Source organism: Gopherus flavomarginatus, chromosome 4, assembly GCF_025201925.1.
Source record: "Gopherus flavomarginatus isolate rGopFla2 chromosome 4, rGopFla2.mat.asm, whole genome shotgun sequence".
Classification (NCBI taxonomy): domain Eukaryota; kingdom Metazoa; phylum Chordata; order Testudines; family Testudinidae; genus Gopherus; species Gopherus flavomarginatus.
Genome location: NC_066620.1, coordinates 90,116,968 through 90,134,327, shown reverse-complemented (window position 1 = coordinate 90,134,327; position 17,360 = coordinate 90,116,968). Strand labels below are relative to the sequence as shown.

The following is a 17,360-nucleotide window of genomic DNA, read 5'->3' as shown; positions in this document are numbered from 1 at the left end:
GATAGGGTTTGACGCTGGTAGGTTTAGGTCTGCCAAGTTAAGAAGCGCTGGGCATGAAGGTGTGTACAGGGGGAATCTAGCTGTTGATACTCAGATAAGATGGGTTGATATGAACACAACAGTCAAATATGAAGATAATTAAAAGACTTCTGAAGAAATTAAGAAGGTTTAGCCAAAACTAAGAGCTAGTGGGTTAGAAACTCGCCAGATTCTGTCTCGCTGCAATAAATAAGAGGAGGGACCTGAGGGAGGGTTGCAGTCGCTTCCCTCTTTATGCCTTTGCATAGGGAGGAGGAGGCGGCACATGGTACACGTGCAGCCCCAACAGACACTGCTACTTTAAAATGTCCAGTCCCATGCACATGGGGCGCAAAAGGTCACTCAGCAGCAAAAGGCCACAGATCGCAAGAGGGAAGCTCCCATTTTCCACACAAGATTATTATTAGAAATTTCAAGAACCATAGCCCAGCCAGATGGTGATGTAATTGGGCTGCCAAACATCTTGCTAACAACTGTCAGTCAGAATGTTAATGCTGTGACTGCTACATGTAGGATCAAATAGTACTAGTAGATCCCTCCATGACACCACCTCAAGCTATTGAACAACTAAGTATGAAAGCCAGAGGCAAAACATCTCTCCTGCACCACTTGCTTTTTACACAACTTGGAATAAGTTACGTGCTTAATTTAGCTTTGCTCTTGTACCCCTATTCCCAATCAAAAAAAATCTAAACAGCGTAAAGAGTTACCGGAGATAACAGCATCCTGCTTTTCAAAAGTTTCGCAGTATTTACACTATGATGTGTCTTACTTGCAAAAAGGAAAGTAATTAATTAGCTGCCAAAACCCCCTGGGTGCTGATGTCAGCCAACTGTATATTTAATGAGGACCAATTAGTTATTTCTTTTCCTGTGACAGACCTTACAGAAGTCAAAGATCAACTACTCTTCTTTTCCATGAGGCTTTTTCTTTACAGCCACCTGCAATTTCTAGAGCAATATATTCCCACTGATACAACAGAGCATATACAGAAGAGCTAAATGATGTGGCTGATAGGTGGAAAGGATACCTTATGGTATATTACACACACACACACACACATATATATATATATATATACAGGAAAATTGTACTTCCCTTATTTCTAAAGAGGAGAAATTGTTCTAGAGTAAAATGGCTTTTGTTCTTGAATAGAGTATCCAGATGGAGAATTACAGTAAAAGAGCTATAAATATATTACTTTCCCCTTGTGTTGAACCTAAACTCTGGATATGTTCAAAGGTTTGACTAATACTATTTTCTGCACTTCTGGGAAGCACACTCTGCATTTTATTAAGTGGTTTATGGCCTTCCGGGTGTTAAAATTAATACTGCATATTTATTGAGTCAATAAATTAATATTTCAGAAATGGAAAAAAAAATCACATATGCAGTAACTCCTCACTTAAAGTTGTCCCGGTTAATGTTATTTCATTGGTACATTGCTGATAAATTAGGGAACATGCTCATTTAAAGTTGTGCAATGCTCCACTCTTACGTTGTTTGGCTGCCTGCTTTCTCCACAGCTGGCAGCCTCCCTACAGCCCCCCTTCCACCAGCAGACCCTGCGGATCAGTGCCTTTCCCCTCCTCCACCCACAGCAATCAGCTGGCTTGCTGCATTTAGGAGGCAAGAGGGAAGGGGGAGGAGCGAGGACTGGGAGCCCAGGCTCCTGCTCCCTCTTGAACAATGCAAACCAGCTGATTGCCCCAAGCAGGAGGCAGCAGACGGGGGAAGGGAAGCCTGTGCACCAAGTCCTCGCTTCTCCCTCCTGCCTCCTAAACACCGCAAGCCAGCTGATTTCCCCGGGCAGGAGGAGGGGGTGAGGGACGGGGAGTCTGCATGCCAAGTCCTTGCTCCTCCCCCTCCCTCTTGCCTCCTAAACCGCAAGCCAGCTGATTGCCCCAGGCAGGAGGGAGGTGGGAGGAGCGAGGACTCGGCGTGCCTACCCCCTCCCCGTGGCAATCAGCTGGTTTGCAGTGTACAGAAGGGAGGGTTGAGGCGTGAGAATTCAATGTGCGAAGTAAAGGGGGAGGAGGTGGGGGGGAGAAGAAGGGGGTCAAGGGCGGGGACTTGAGGGAAGGGGTAGAGTGGATGGGCTGAGGGTTGAGTCCCCTGCCCCCGCAAAGTCAGTGTGCTTGTAAGAACAGCAAGAGCAGCAGCTGGACAATCCATCCTCCTTCACTCTCTGACTCCACCATCTCAACCAAGCTTCATACTCAGCAGCGATGACTGTAGTATTAAATTGTTTCTTTAAAATTGTTTAAAACTTATACCTGTATTAAATTGCTTGTTTAAAATTGTTTAAAATGTATATAATGCCTTTTGTCTGGCAAAAAAAAAAAAAAATCCCTGGAACCTAACCCCCCCCCCCCATTTACATTAATTCTTTCAGGGAAATTGGATTCGCTTAACATTGTTTCACTTAAAATCGCATTTTTCAGGAACCTAACAACAACGTTAAGTGAGATGTTACTGTATTTGGAAAACAATTCAACCTTTTCTTAGCAACATCGTCAGGTGGAATTTTAGGATCACAATCTTCAAAACTTCTCTTTGTTGTCCTTTTTTTCCTTCCCTAAGTCTCACATCTGAGAACTGTACCTGATTGTATACTGAGGTATCACTTAATAGTGGAAATTTGGTAATAACAGTGGTGTTCAAGACTTTTAAAGATGGGGAAAGGAGAATGAATAGAGGATGATAGTAGTGAAGAAAAATGGATACATGAAACATAGGAAGTGTAAGCTGGTAAGAGAATAGGAGGCAGGAGAGAACAGAGAAATTGGGAGAGTAGAGGAGGAAACATCTTGTTGTAACCATTTTTCCTCCTTGTACACCTCTATTTTAGAAAGCAAGTCATTTTCTTATTCACCTGGAACAAGAGACTAGAGAGCTGGAAGGAAACTACAATATTTGTACAGACGGAGGCAACATTTTAAAATAACAACATAATGCTATGACTTTGATGTCCTCAATTTGCTATGGTTACTCTTATTTTTCACTAAAATCTCTAGGGAACAAATTTTGAAAGGAACCACCTGCTAAAACATGAATGGACACACTAAGTCTCCTACGTAAACCCCCCACACCCAAAATACCATGAGTTTCCTAATGGAACTCTTGAGTATAGAGAGAGCTGGCTTTACATACATAAATCAGAAACATCCTCTATGCTTATTCAAACATAACTGAATGCAATAATGAAAGAAGAGTAAAACAAAATCTTGGTGATAAAGCAGACAATTCATTTTAAGATGCTAAAAAGGGGCAGGACCTTTGTTCAAAATGCTCCCACTAAATCAAATGAGATGGCACAGAAATTTAATCAGAGTGGCTTTGCAAGAATTTTTCTTCTCTCCTTCGCCCTTCTCCAAGATGTGGAGCAGAAATATATACAGTTCATTAAAATACCTGACTGGGTTCTCATTTCCCTGTATTACTATCCACGGGAGTTATCTTATGCAATTCATAAAGGTTGGTGATTTTCTTCCCCTCTTCACTGAAGAAATAAATCATGAATTAATCTCATGCTTTGGATTCTAATGCTATGCTTGATTTCCTTGCTTCTCTCTCTAGTAATGCTTGTGTTTTGCTGCAGAATAAATATGAATATAAATGTACATGTAATGGAGAGGATAACTACCAGTTAAAATGCATCGAGGGAAATTATCACCACCATATTGTACGGAAATCAAATGAGCATCCATACCTAATCTGTTGGATGGGTTCCTTTTGAAGAGGGCTCTCAGCAAACTTTGGGCTTCTATACTCAAAAACTGAGGCATTCCTAGCTTGGCTCTGAAAGAACAGAACACTTGAAAAGAAAAAAATATTTTTCAAACAATTTCAAATCCGCACCTGCATTTTATAACTGAAATTAATTGGGACATGCAGACACCCATACACATTTGTCACCAAAGATATAATACCTAGACAGATTAGATAGCTCACACCTGGAGGGGCCAGTCCTGCACCCATCGAGGTTAAAGGAAGTTTTACCACTGAGGTCACTGGATGCAGCTCCTGACCAGAAGCACATAACACCACCTTATAGTGGTGTTACTCAGGGGTTACTAATTCTAAGGCTTCAGAGTGGTAGCCGTGTTAGTCTGTATCCGCAAAAAGAACAGGAGTACTTGTGGCACCTTAGAGACTAACATATTTTTTTGAGCATAAGCTTTCATGGGCTAAACCCCAATTCATTGGATACATGCAGTGGAAAATACAGTAGGAAGATAGATATACACAGAGAACATTCTGTGGGGACATTCTGTGAATTCTAAGGGGTCATTTTCAGCTATTTATTATCTTTTTTCAGTTTTACCTTTCTGGATTACATTTGGCAGGTTTGTTCTCAATCCAAGAGCAAACTTTTTGGAATGTTTGACCTAAAATGGTCTAGACATTTTCAAGAATGAAGAGAGTGGTAATAAAATACACATTTTGCATTATTAAAAATTGTAATTGGTTTTTAATAGCTCTGGTGCTTCAGTGGTAGACGGCAGAAATAAGTAATTTGGCAGGGACTATGGTTTCAATCTTGCAAATATTTATGCGCATGCTGAGCATTAAATCGATGTCAGGTTTGCAAAGGAAAGGACTTGAAAGTCAGGAATGACAATGTGCAGGCTGTCTGTACAACTTTAGCTCTGCACCCTTTTATATATGCATCATCATACAGTCTTTTATTATATGACTGCATACATTTTTTCTGCAAGGCTCCCTCCCCAAAATGAAATGCTCATAGACCAGAAATACACAGTTTCTGGTTATTTACTCTGGATGAATCACCTAGGGGATTTAGGCACACAATAACGCTGACATTAGTAGGAGTTGCACATCTAACTCCCTGCGCAGCTTTGAAAATCTCAGCCTCTATGTATATTTGCTCTTGTTCTATATATTTTATGCAGTTAAATGTACTTAGGACCAAAGGCCTATCCAAGGAACAGAGCTAACAAGTACTTAGTAGATAAACCATCAGACACTACTACTTACTTGAGAATGAGAGCCATTGTCTCCTTTCTGTCTTTTCCCTGGAATGGTAATGATCCTGTCAGCATCTCAAACTGTAGAACAAAAATAAAAATGGTAAATCAAATAAGCACATACGGTATTTATGTAAGATTCCATCTGACAGTGCACCATACTATAATACTTTCCATTATCTTGTTTTCCATTAAATTCAAACACCAATAAGTATTTCATAAAAATGTACTATTTATGCTAAAAAAGTTCTAAAAAACTGTAGCTATACAAAAAGATATTTATTACGGTAAGTCCATTTCTACTGTGTAGGACATCAGAGACCAAGACTATATTTCAATTCAAAGGGCTGCCTAAGGAACTGTTACCATCAGTAGCATGGAGAATCATGCACTAGTTGAGATGCACAAAAATCTGGTGCTCACAGGATTGCATGAGCTTTTTTTCCACCTGCATTGGTTCACCTGGGTTCATTCCCCCATGATTTTTGCTTTGAGTTTCGGGTTTAAATGAACCCACAAACTCAAAGCAAAAGCCCAGCAGCGGTCTTCAACTTTTGCCTGGCTTCCACCTGAAAGCATCAATCAGCCAACATTCCTCTGAAATCAGTGATTCTTTCAGCAAACCTGACTGGAATGTCACATTTGTAACAAAAGCCCCAATCAAGGGAGCTTGCCTGGTTGGAGTTGAATTCTGAGAGTTTCACACAGCGCTAGTCACTGTACTGTTTGCATGTAAAGGTAGTAGCTGATTCCCCAAGATAAGCAATGTTGGGTATTGTGCACTGGAAAATAGGGATCAGGGACATAATTCAGCTCTGCTGTAAATCAGGACAACTTCCACTGAGGTCAATAGGCATTTTGTCTGCTTATGTCAGCACCAAGTAAGGTCTTGGGTCTTTTAATAGTAAATAAATACATACTGGTTATAATTAAGCCCATATTTACAAGTGCCATATTCTGCCACCCTTCTGTTAAGTTGTACCTTACCAGAGGAGCAGCCCCTTTGATTTCTGGTGGACTACTTGTGCATTAAGGTACTATTCAATGTTATAAGAGGGATAGAATCTGACTCTTAGCTGGATTCCCCCTTTTTCAAATGAAATAGATCAATAATTCCCCTAAGTACTTCCTAATAATACTTAGCACTCACAGTGACTTTTCAACCCTCGCTCTCTCAAAGCACGGTATAAAAGTGGGCTAGCCTCATTATCCCAACTGGGGAAACAGAGGCACAGAAAGGCAGAATGATTTGCCCGAGGTCAGAAAACAAGCCATTGTCAGAACCTGTAGCAGAATCCAGGTCTCCTGGCTCTCAGTCCAGAGGCTTAAGTGCAAGATCATGGTTCGTTCTATCTGCCTTTCTTTAACCTACAGCATTTTTAAGTACCTTGTGCTAGTTAGTAAATATTAGCTTAGGAGTAACCAGGACAGTGCTAATATCTGCTCTGCTTTGATTAACACAAATAATAATTAAATACTAAATTTAGTTTAGAGTTATACTCTTATATCCATTTCAGCAATTTAAAAGATAAAAAGGGAAAACATAAAAGCCCTAAGGAATGGCTGCCGTGTGTGTTAAAGGATAATGGCTTTTTAAAATCTGTACAAAACTCCCAATGATTAAAAAAAAACAACCCACAGGAAGTACAAAGAAATTACTATTATGTTCTCCCTGAAATTCAGAAAAATAAAAGCTAAACCCTATTGACTTCAATGGGGCAACACCATTGCGCAGAGTTGCACCAGCAGAAAGGAGGGAAGAATTTGAATCTCTAAATCAAATTTCAACATGTCAGGCAGGAATGTTTCTTGCTGGATACAATATGTTTTTCCTTTTGGAGATACGTGCATATGGCAGGTAAGAGAACTTCCTATGATAAAGAGAGATGAAACAGAAATATTCAGACAAGGTAAAACTCCAATGAGATCAGGACATTTCTTAAAACTGAAACTCATTGCAAAGTGCCATTGTACTAGATTCACTTCCTGTGGTATCTTAACATCTGCTCTTCAAAGCTGAAGTTGCAATTTTTATCAAATAAATATTCTGACTTTTATACATATTTCATTAAATATATGCTAACCGGCTTTGTCTTCTCTCATCAGTACCTCACTTTAAACTCTTAACAGTGGTTGGGGCTATTCAGATATTACTGCTTGAAATTCAAGTCTTCTATTTCGTACAGATATTTAAATCAGGTCACATTTAAAAGTGACAATTTATCAACCACACTGGCACATTTTGCATATTAAATCTTCAATTCAGACGTGGTTTCCCCAGCACTAAGTTATCCAATGCAAATAGAAATCAAGCCTAATTTCACCTCTGAGACCCATAGCACAATGTGTTTGGCAGTGCCTGCATAGCAATAATTCATGAAGCCATAGCCTGCAAAGCCAAGTTGCCAAGTTACCGGAGGCTAATTTCATTTTAAATGTCCAAACTCATGTACCATTCTATTCTGAAACAGTTCCTCTTCCTTAGTAGCAGTGCTAGGAACCTGAAGGGGAGAGGTGTGACAGACTAATACATCTCCATAAAATAAATCCATAAATTAATAAATAAATTGGTGTCTTTTACCTCTTCACCCCTTTAGCATTCTGGTCATGGACTTTCTAACCAGTCAGCTGTATTTTGCAGTTCTCACTATCATTCTCCACTCCTCTGGCCAATAAGATGTAATGGTCACTATGAAAAACCTACCAAAAGATGCTACAGTATTGGCCATACCAAAATGACTGCATTTCCTGTTTTAAGTAGAGAGAAGTTCTGTGACTAAAAGGGATAACTTTCATGCCCATGTCATGCCCGAACTAATAAAGACTCAGTCACAATCAGAACTATATCAGGAGGCTATCTGAATGATAACAGCACCTAAAATTCCTTCTTCAGCAATCATAGTCACCAGGAAAAGTACCTGACGATTTAATAACTTGGACCACAGAGTAAACACAATCATTACATTGTTATAACAATTTTGTGGGGAGGAAACAGGAGAGGGAGGGTTGAGGCTTAACCTTAGACAACAACAAGCTCCCTGAAACTACTGAAAACAGGTACTTGAAAGCAGACAAAGGACTTTCAAATATGTGTGGACAATTGTAAGCCAGACTCAGAAAACAAAGGGACCGAAAAGTGAAGAAGAGTGGCTGGCTTGGAGGATCAGAGAGAAGTAGCTGTTTTATTAGAGGGGAATAGGATTTTGGGTAAAATTCACAGACATGCCTAAGTGACTTAGGAGCCAAAGTCCCATTGAAAGCACCCAAGTCATTTTTAAAAATGAGACTTAAGTATCCTTCCAGTAAGTGGTAAGAAAAGTAATATGCACTATACTGAATTGTCCCCATACTTCTAGAAGCATGGATGTTTAGGTATCTAACACGTTATGTTTTTCATGCTTTCTTCTCCTGTGAGCTTCTTGCTCTTAAAATTCTAATTTAAGAAAATTAAAAGTGGCTGCAGTTTTTTTATTTTGGTACAAGGCATAACCTGACACATTTGAGGCAGGAGACCGTAATATGAGTGACAGCCTGGCCATTGGCCATGCAGGAAGAAAAAGACTGCAGCTTCCTTTCACAAGGGAGACCATAGAAAGACCCATATTTGCAATGTGGACACAGAAGGCAAATCAGCCTGCATGTAAGAGCAGAGTGGTAGCTCAGGGTGCAGGGACGGGGATAGATAGGACTTATGTGCAGGCAGGGGGTAACTTAGGGTGCAGGGAGAGATGAGTAGCTAGGAGCTGTGTGTAGGCAGGGGGATCGCTCAGGGTGTGGGCAGAGAGGTAAGTAGGAACTGTGTGCCCAGAGGGCACCCTCCCCCAGTATTTGCTGCTCCCCGAAGGCTCTGCCAGCCCAGAAGCCAGCACCCTGCCTGCACAGTGTTCTTTAAAAATATAAAATAAAGAGAGAGACATTTGTTGACTGGCATTACGGAGTTGTGCTAGTAACTCCCTTGAGCACCATACAGAACATTTACCGCAATGTCTCAATCACTAGTACTTTGTTACCACATTTCTACAATTAAATGGTTCTACTATAAAGATGAAACCAAATTCAAAAGACATGCACCTAACATCAATATTTAAAAGTCAGTGCAGTGTAGCTCCAGCACATTGTATGCATCAATGGTTTTCACTTCAGTGAACTGAATCAAGGCAGGATCTGGAAGAAAGCATTGATGTTTCTGTAACGGCAATGCCATTGTGTTTAACATAATGTTGAAGGAGGTTAGCAAACATTAAGTAAACAGAAAAACATCCTTGTAAATTGAAATAGCTTATGTCTTCAAGAGCTAATGCTACTGCACAGCACACCCCCAGTTTCCTGTTTATCAAAGAATTAAGAATTCTGTTCAGTACTGAACATGAGACTTGACAAAAGAAGTTAGCCCTCACAGCTGACACCCCTGCACATAGATACACTGCTGTCTGATTGTCACAGCAGATTGACTGGGTGTCAGGCCTAGGAGTAAACAAACTGCAGGATTAGGATCAGGGGCGGCTCCAGGTATTTTGCCGCCCCAAGCAGGCTGCCTTCAGCCGCTTGCCTGTGGGAGGTCCCTGGTCCCGCGGATTCGGCAGCATGCCTGTGGGAGATCTGCTGAAGCCGTAGGACCAGTGGACCCTCTGCAGGCATGCCACCAAAGGCAACCTACCTGCCGTCCTCGCGGCGACCGGCAGAGCGCCCCACCGTGGCTTGCCGCCCCAGGCATGTGCTTGGCGTGCTGGTGCCACCCCTGATTAGGGTCATGTGAGTTGACACCAAACCCCTCACAGAACCCTGCAAATCTGCTCTGCTGAGAGATTCAGGCTCCACCCCTCCCAATACATAAGCCACCTCATAGCTTGTTCCTTGTGTAGCACCTGCTTACCCACTGGCTGTGTTCCTGACCACTTCCCTCCCCTCTCACTTGCTCCATCATCATGAGCCCCCATATTCAGAGACACTGTGTGCCCACTCCATCCAGTACCTTTGAAAGACTGCTGCTTTTCCCTAATCCTGACCTCTCAGCCCTTACTAATGAGCAGTGGGAGAGGAAAAACACTAGCAACAGCATGCTATGGATTATGAGGTTTCCCTTCTCTAATAAGCAGTTGCTAGGGAATCCTTGAGGGCTCTTGCTACCATGTTAGAAATTATGGGATGCTATCACTCCTGCCTCATCATACCCCCAGCTACTGCAAAAGAGGAAATGTTTCCTCTCTCCTACTTCACCTCATCATACGTTTTTGATTGGGAGACGCAGTAACATTTACCTGGTGATCCCACAAAGAAGCAAGATAAGATCACGCAGTGTCCGCTGAAGACCCGAGGATGGGGAATCTATACTCAGTGAGGGAGTGAGGGGGAGTAGTTTATCTTCAGTGAGATCCAGTGAGCTAACAAAATTAAGTTGAGAGCTGGGGGTGGTGGCCAGACAAGCCTCAACAGTGGAAACGATAGGTTGTACAAACAACTTCACTCCAGGTCTGTTGAAATGTTGTGAGCCTGGGATGATGTTCAGGGTTGCACTAGGAGCCTGAAATCACTTGGTTTCAGAGAGCTGAACATTCCAATCAGGACTCTTGGCCTCCACTCTCACTTTCATCTCTTCCAGTCACTTGCTAGATGGTCTCTGGCAACGTCACTTAATTGCTCAGTGTCTCATATTTCCCATTTATAAAATATTTATTATTTTATTATAATTATGTATTATGTGTATTATTGCAGCACCTAGGAGCTCCAGGATTGGACCAGGGCCCCATTATGATAGGCACTGTACAATCACCACACAAAAAGATGGTCCCTGTCCCAAAGGATAAGACAAAGAGACAACAGATGGATACAGAGAGACAGGGGAGTACAAGAAAACAATGAGACAATGCTAGTCAGCAAGACACAGGCAGTGGTCTCAGCACACCAGGACTCAGGGAATGGTATTTTAATTCGTTTGCATTCTGTTTCATACCTGCATTTCCTATAGTAATAAATAAAAATATTTTTATATTTTGTAGTTTTTTATAATGCAATTAAAATAAAGCAAAGTTGAAATGATGAAAAAATGCTCTAAAGGCAAAGCAAGCTTATAACGTAAAATTACATGCTGGTGGGCTATACCATAGGTCAGTGGTTCTCATCTGGGAGGTCTGTGGCCCCCTGAGGGGGCCGGGGGTGCTGCAAGCTGACTTCATGGGGTCCACAAGCCTCAGCATCCGGGGCCCATGGGTGTTTTGGGGGGTGATGGGGGTAGCTGCCTCCCCAAATTGCAGTGCTGTAACTCCTAATAATGGAACCAAAGCAAGGCCATCCCCGGTCAGCTCCACCCTCCCTCCATTTCCCCTGCCCCTGAGGCCTCGGCCAGGTCAAAGGCCGGAAGCTGGAGACGGGCAGGGTGGGGTGGCTCCTGCTCTGGCTGGTGCCATGGAGCAGTCAGCCAAGCACTTCCCTGTCTCCTCCTCCTGTTGCTGGTGCCTGTGGTTGTGGTTGCTTCTCAGCTCCCAGCCCCTCTTGACTGCTTGTGCGGCCAGTAAGAGCTGCTTGGGTGGGGGGACCAGGTTCCGGGGCTGGCAGAGCCCTCCGGAAGCAGCAACCACAGTGGGGGGTGCCCTCCCAGCACACAGCTCCTAGCTACCCCTCTCCCTGCACCCTGAGCTACCCACCCTGCCTGCACACAGCCCTTAGCTACCGCTTTCTCTGCACCCTGAATTACCCTCCCACCCACACACAGCCCCTAGCTACCACCTGCCCACACCCAGAGATACCCCCTGCCCACACACAGCCCCTAGAGCTACCCCCCTGCCCATACACAGCCCCTAGCTACGGCTTCTCCGCACACTGAGCTATCCCCTGCCTGCACACAGCCCCTACCTACCCCTTTCTCTGCATCCTGAACCACATCCCTCACTGCACACAGCCCCTAGTTACCCCTTGCTTGCACCCTAAGCTACCCCCCTGCCTGCACACAGCCCCTACCTACTCCTTTCTCTGCACCCTGAACTACCCCTGCCTGTACACAGCCCCTAGCTAGCCCTCTCTCTGCATCCTGAGGTACCCCCCTGCCCACACACAGCCCCTAGATAGCCCTCTCCCTGCATCCTGAGTGGTTTTTAAATTTTTTGAGCTGAGCGCTCCCCTCGCCCGCCTTTAAGCTATAATTTTTTCTTTTGCCATCCCCCATCCCAGACAGGCTGGATGGCCTGCTGAGGTAAGTCAAGAGCTGGAGGTGGCACTCCCTTCCCATGCCTTGCAGAGATGGCCTGAGTCCCGCTGGGCCCTGCTTCCACCCAAACAAGTATGTTGAGGGGGCCTCAAAGAAAAAGATTGAGAACCCCGGCCACAGGTGAGCTTGCGCCCTCTAGTTTGTACTTTAAGCTTAGCATTAATAGTAGTTCAAATAACTACTGTAGTGTTGAAGATGCGTTGCTGGATAGTAAACTTAAAAAAATGCACAGGACGACAGGAATATAATGCAAATAAAACAAATGCCAGTATAAAAAACAAAAACGAAAGTGGGCTTGGCTTGACATGAGTAATTGGACAGGGTGAGGCCTCATTTTTTGAGAGACAGGATTTGGGAGGTAAATGCACCAGCAGGCTGTAAACAGAATGTCTGTCCAACCTAAGATAAGGGGGACTATCCATGGAACCATTTACAATAGACAAGATAACAATGGATAAGATGAGCCTGGAACGTAAGATAAGGTAAAGAGTAAGTAGTGCATGAACAGTGCGTGGTATTCAGGGATTGATTCCTACAAAATAACCAAGCCGATCCCCAAATGTGTGATGCAGTGCATAGTACACCCATGTAACATGTAAATGTATATAAAGGAAGAGGTGTGCCCATCCCCTACACTCGAGTCTGATCAACTCCGCATAGCTTTGCTGTATGCCATATAAAAGAACTAGAGTGACAAGACTTAAGTCGAACTGAGTTCTTAGAGGCTGAATGGAAGAAGTCTTGGGAGAACCCCAACACCACCGTCAAGCTTTTTGTAGGCATCATGGCAAAGGAGGGTTTGAAGGCAGAGGTGAAAGTAAGCCGGTACGCCCCGGTACGGCATACCGGCAAGAGCCGGTTTGCTGTACTGGGGTGGCTCGGCTTCCCCAAGGGGCAATTTAAAGGGCCTGTGGCTCCAAGCAGGGACTGGAGCCCCAGGCCCTTTAAATTGCCACCAGAGCCTCACTGCTGGATCCCTGGTGTAGGGCTGTGGGGCTCCAGGGGCTATTTAAAAAGTCCAGGGCTCCTGCTGCTTCTACCGCCCCAGCCCTTTAAATAGCCACCGGAGCCCTGCTACTACTACAGGGCTCCGGCAGCTATTTAAAGGGCTGAGGTGGTAGAAGCAGGGGAGCCCCGGGCCCTTTAAATAACCCCCAGAGCCCCGGGCAGCTGCTGCTACTCCGGTGTGTGTGTGGGGGCACTTACCTTACAAGGTGGGCTGGGGCTGGTTCTGACTCCCTCAGCCTCACCCCTTCCACCCTAGGCCCTGCCCCTTCCGGGGGCCAGAACTGGCCCCAGCATACCGGTAAGTCACTAGACTTACTTTCACCCCTGTCTGAAGGATGATTGTGAGATAGTTCTGTGGATGTTTATGAAGGACAGCGTAGGAAAAAACGCAATGGTGCTTGTTTGAAAATGTAATAAGTGGACAATGTATGTTGGCATTACGGGCTGATCTGAGACGCAAGTCAGCCTTTTGATACTGAATGGAGATGATAGGTAGGATGTGAATAGACTGTGAAGGGCCTTGAAAATGAAGACAAGTAGCATATATTTGGTATGATAGAGAAGAGGGAACTAGGGAAGTGTTGCAAAGAGAATGATGACACGGTCAAAGTGATGAGGTAGGAAAATTTTTGAATAGATATGAATGGGGCAAAATTGCATTTCTCAAGGTCAGAGGAAAGGATGTTGCAGTAATCAAGATATGAATGATAAGACTTTTAGCTGTGTGGACGGATAAGAAAGGCCGTACGTAGAGGTGTTATGCAGAAAGAATCTATAAGACTTAGACACAGCCTGGATGAGAGTATCTAGAGCAGGGGTGGCAACCTTTCAGAAGTGGTGTGCCAAGTCTTAATTTATTCACTCTCATTTAAGGTTTCGTGTGCCAGTAATACATGTTAACATTTATAGAAGGTCTCTTTCTATAAGTCTATAATATAGAACTAAACTATTGTTGTACGTAAAGTAAATAAAGTTTTGAAAATGTTTAAGAAGCTTCATTTAAAATTAAATTAAAATGTAGAGCCTCCGGACTGGTGGCCAGGACCTGGGCAATGAGAGTGCCACTGAAAACCAGCTTGTGTGTCACCTTTGGCACCTGTGCCATAGGTTGCCTACCCCTGACCTAGAGAGAGGTCTGAGTCCAAGATGATAGGCAGGTTAGTGGTGTAGTTCACAGTGCTTGAGAAAGGAGGTAACAGAGGATTTGGGCAGGGAAATGGGATGATTAGGGGCTTTGCTGCATTGATCTTGAGCTGATGGCTAGCCATCTACAAGGATGAGATGTGAGAGACAGGTCAAGAATTTCATTTAAGCAGAAGGATACAAGTCTGGGGTAGAGAGGTAGATCTGTGAGTTTTCTGCATAGAGGTAGTCATTGAATTTGTGTTTTCAGATGAGATTACTCAGAAAAACTGTAGAGGGAGAATAGAAGGGGACCAAGGACAGAGCCATGTGGAACTCTCACAGAAAGCTGAAGTGGGGATGAGGAGGATCCTCTGAAGAATACGCTGAATGACTTACCAGAGAGGCAGGAGGAGAACCAGGAGATGACAGAATCATGGAAGACAAGAAAGGACAAAATTGCAAGAAGAAGAGCATGGTCACCTGTGTGAAAGGTGGATGACAGGTCAAGAAGTATGAGGATGGAGTACTGGTGCTGAGATTTGGCTAAGAAGAGATCATTAGAAACTCTGGCCAGAGCAGTTTCAGTGGAGGGCGCGAGGTACAAACTAGAATGGAGAGGATCTAGGATGAAATTGGAGGTGAGGAACTCTAGGCAGTGATTGTAAATAGTGTGTTCAATGAGTTTAGAGACAGAGAGGAGAAGGGAAATGGAGCAGTAGTTGGAGAGGCAAGTAGGGAGAAGGGTAGTTTTTATTAAGAATGGAGAGACTAAAGCATGCCTGTATTGCAAGGGTGGCCAACCTGAGCCTGAGAAGGAGCGAGAATTTACCAATATACATTGCCAAAGAGCCACAGTAATACCTTAGCAACCCCTCATCAGCTTCCCCGCCCCACTACCAGTGCCTCCTGCCCACTAGCAGCCCCACCGATCAGCTCCTCCCCCTCCCTCCCCGCACCTCCCGATCAGCTGTTTCTTAGCGTGCGGGAGGCTCAGGGGGTGGGAAGGGGTGGAGTGGGGGCAGGGTCCCTGGCAGAGCCAGGGGTTGAGCAGTGAGCACCTCCAGCACATTGGAAAGTTGGTGCCTGTAGCTCCAGCCCCGGAGTTGGTGCCTATAAAAGGCACCACACATTAACTTCTGAAGAGCCGCATGTGGCTCCAGAGCCACAGGTTGGCCCCCCATGCTGTACTGTGAGGGGAAGAGCCAGAGGAGAGTGAGCAGTTAAGGAGAAGAGTAAATGAGGGGATGACAGTGGATGTGAGGGAGATCAGGAGATGGGAAGGGATTGGGTCACTGGGGCAAGTGGAAGGTTAGAGGAGGAGAGCAGATGGGAAACTTCTGCTCCCAGGAAGAAGGAGAGCACTGTAAAGCAGGCAGGGGGGAGAGAAGGTGAACTGAAGGGCTCACTGGAAGGTCTGGGATGGAGCTGCACCCCAGGACATGAGCAGGTGCTGGCAGAAGCTCCCCCTCAGGTACGTGGACAGAATTGCATCCCCTACCTCCCGAGAGGCATAATTAATTAGTGTTTGTAAAGAGCTTGAAGATCTTCACACAACTGCTATTCACATGCAAAATAATCTGAATTATGAAAAGCATCCCTCACAATGAAAATAAAAGGACATTGTTAGACCCAGATTTTGCAAAGGAGGTCGTCTTGCTGTGATGCTTGGTATTGATCTAACTAGGTAAGTGTGTGTACACTGTACAGCCCTTGGTGTATAGAGCTCTGTAGTACAGTTAGGTTTAAGACAAAAATTATCAGAGCAAAACATTCTCTGTCTGGCCAGAAGCAGCGTAAGATGTTCATTAGCATCTCCTTTCTCTACTTACAAATTCTGCAGGTGCAGCAACTAAAGAAAGGCACTTCACTTTATTCTTTATGCTTTCCCTACATTGCATATATAAGTATTAACACATATCTTTTTATTTGGGATCTCTAGCCCAGTCATCGCTCACATTCTGCCACGTGCATATGAAGTTGGCTGTAGAGGGTCTAAAACTCTTCACTTCAGGAAAAACAAACAGCCTCCTCCAGGTCTGGAGCTCTGTAAATCAGCCAGGGATTCATACTAAGAGACCATTGTGACTACAGGCCTCCCAACAGACTTGCAGATGCTATCTCAATGACAGCCCAATCCAGCAGGGATCTAGATCTACAGTGTTGTTACCAAATATCTCATGGTGTAGCAGAAAATGGACTAGGTTTATACACAACTTTTTAGCCATTTAAGTCAATTAACTTTTCATACCGATTCCCTCAGTGAAAAGCTTTTATAACAACAGGAGAACAGACCAGTGAGCTGGTACCTGAAATCTCAGGTCTTGGGGGTGAGTGGCAGACAGGAAGACAGAAAACAAAAGGAGTCTGGTCATGATAAGCCATACCTTTACACACCTTTACATCCCTTGGAACAAATTTGTAAATAGGCTCATGCCAGGTACCATCAAGGATTGATGCTGTGTGTGTAAAGCAGGATATTGGAGCCAAGATACAAGATCTCATCTGGTATGACCATTCCTATGGACATGTACTATACTAGCTTAAGCTAATTCTGAAACATTGATTGGCAAACTGTGGTATTTACATGATCATAAATACAGCAGGATAACTAGCATTTTTGATTTACAAAGGTCTACCATCAAAGACTCAGACAGGCTATTGGTACTAAGTGAGGCAAGTTCTGGTTTCACAGAAGTCAATGGCAAAACCCTCATCGATTTCAAAGAGACCAGGATAACCTTGTCAGTTAAGATCATTTTGACAATAATAACGACAATGATTGTGATGCTGGTAAACCAGGTGCCAGCTCTTGCTAAGGCTGTAGGTGTCAGCTGAGCCAAAGTCATAGCTAGAAACTGGACCAGCTCACCTATATGTTAATATTGATCAAGATGGTTGTTAAACTTGTAAGAATGTGTTTAATCTCTATAAAATGCTTGTAAGTTGCTGCATGCATTAATCTTACTTGTAATGTCTGTATCCCATGCTATAAAGTA

At 43.9% G+C, this 17,360-nt stretch overlaps 1 protein-coding gene across 5 annotated transcripts in view; it reads right to left on the bottom strand.

Annotated features, from left to right (window-relative positions):
* RPS6KA2 (ribosomal protein S6 kinase A2) overlaps positions 1 to 17,360 on the bottom strand; it is a 463,478-nt gene that overhangs the window by 86,258 nt on the left and 359,860 nt on the right. For all 5 annotated transcript variants that reach the window (XM_050949056.1, XM_050949058.1, XM_050949059.1 and 2 more), the window contains 2 exons: positions 5,041 to 5,111; positions 3,752 to 3,840 (listed from right to left, as the gene is read on the bottom strand). In XM_050949056.1, the coding sequence (XP_050805013.1) occupies positions 3,752 to 3,840; positions 5,041 to 5,111 (160 nt within the window). The remainder of the gene's footprint in view (positions 1 to 3,751; positions 3,841 to 5,040; positions 5,112 to 17,360) is intronic.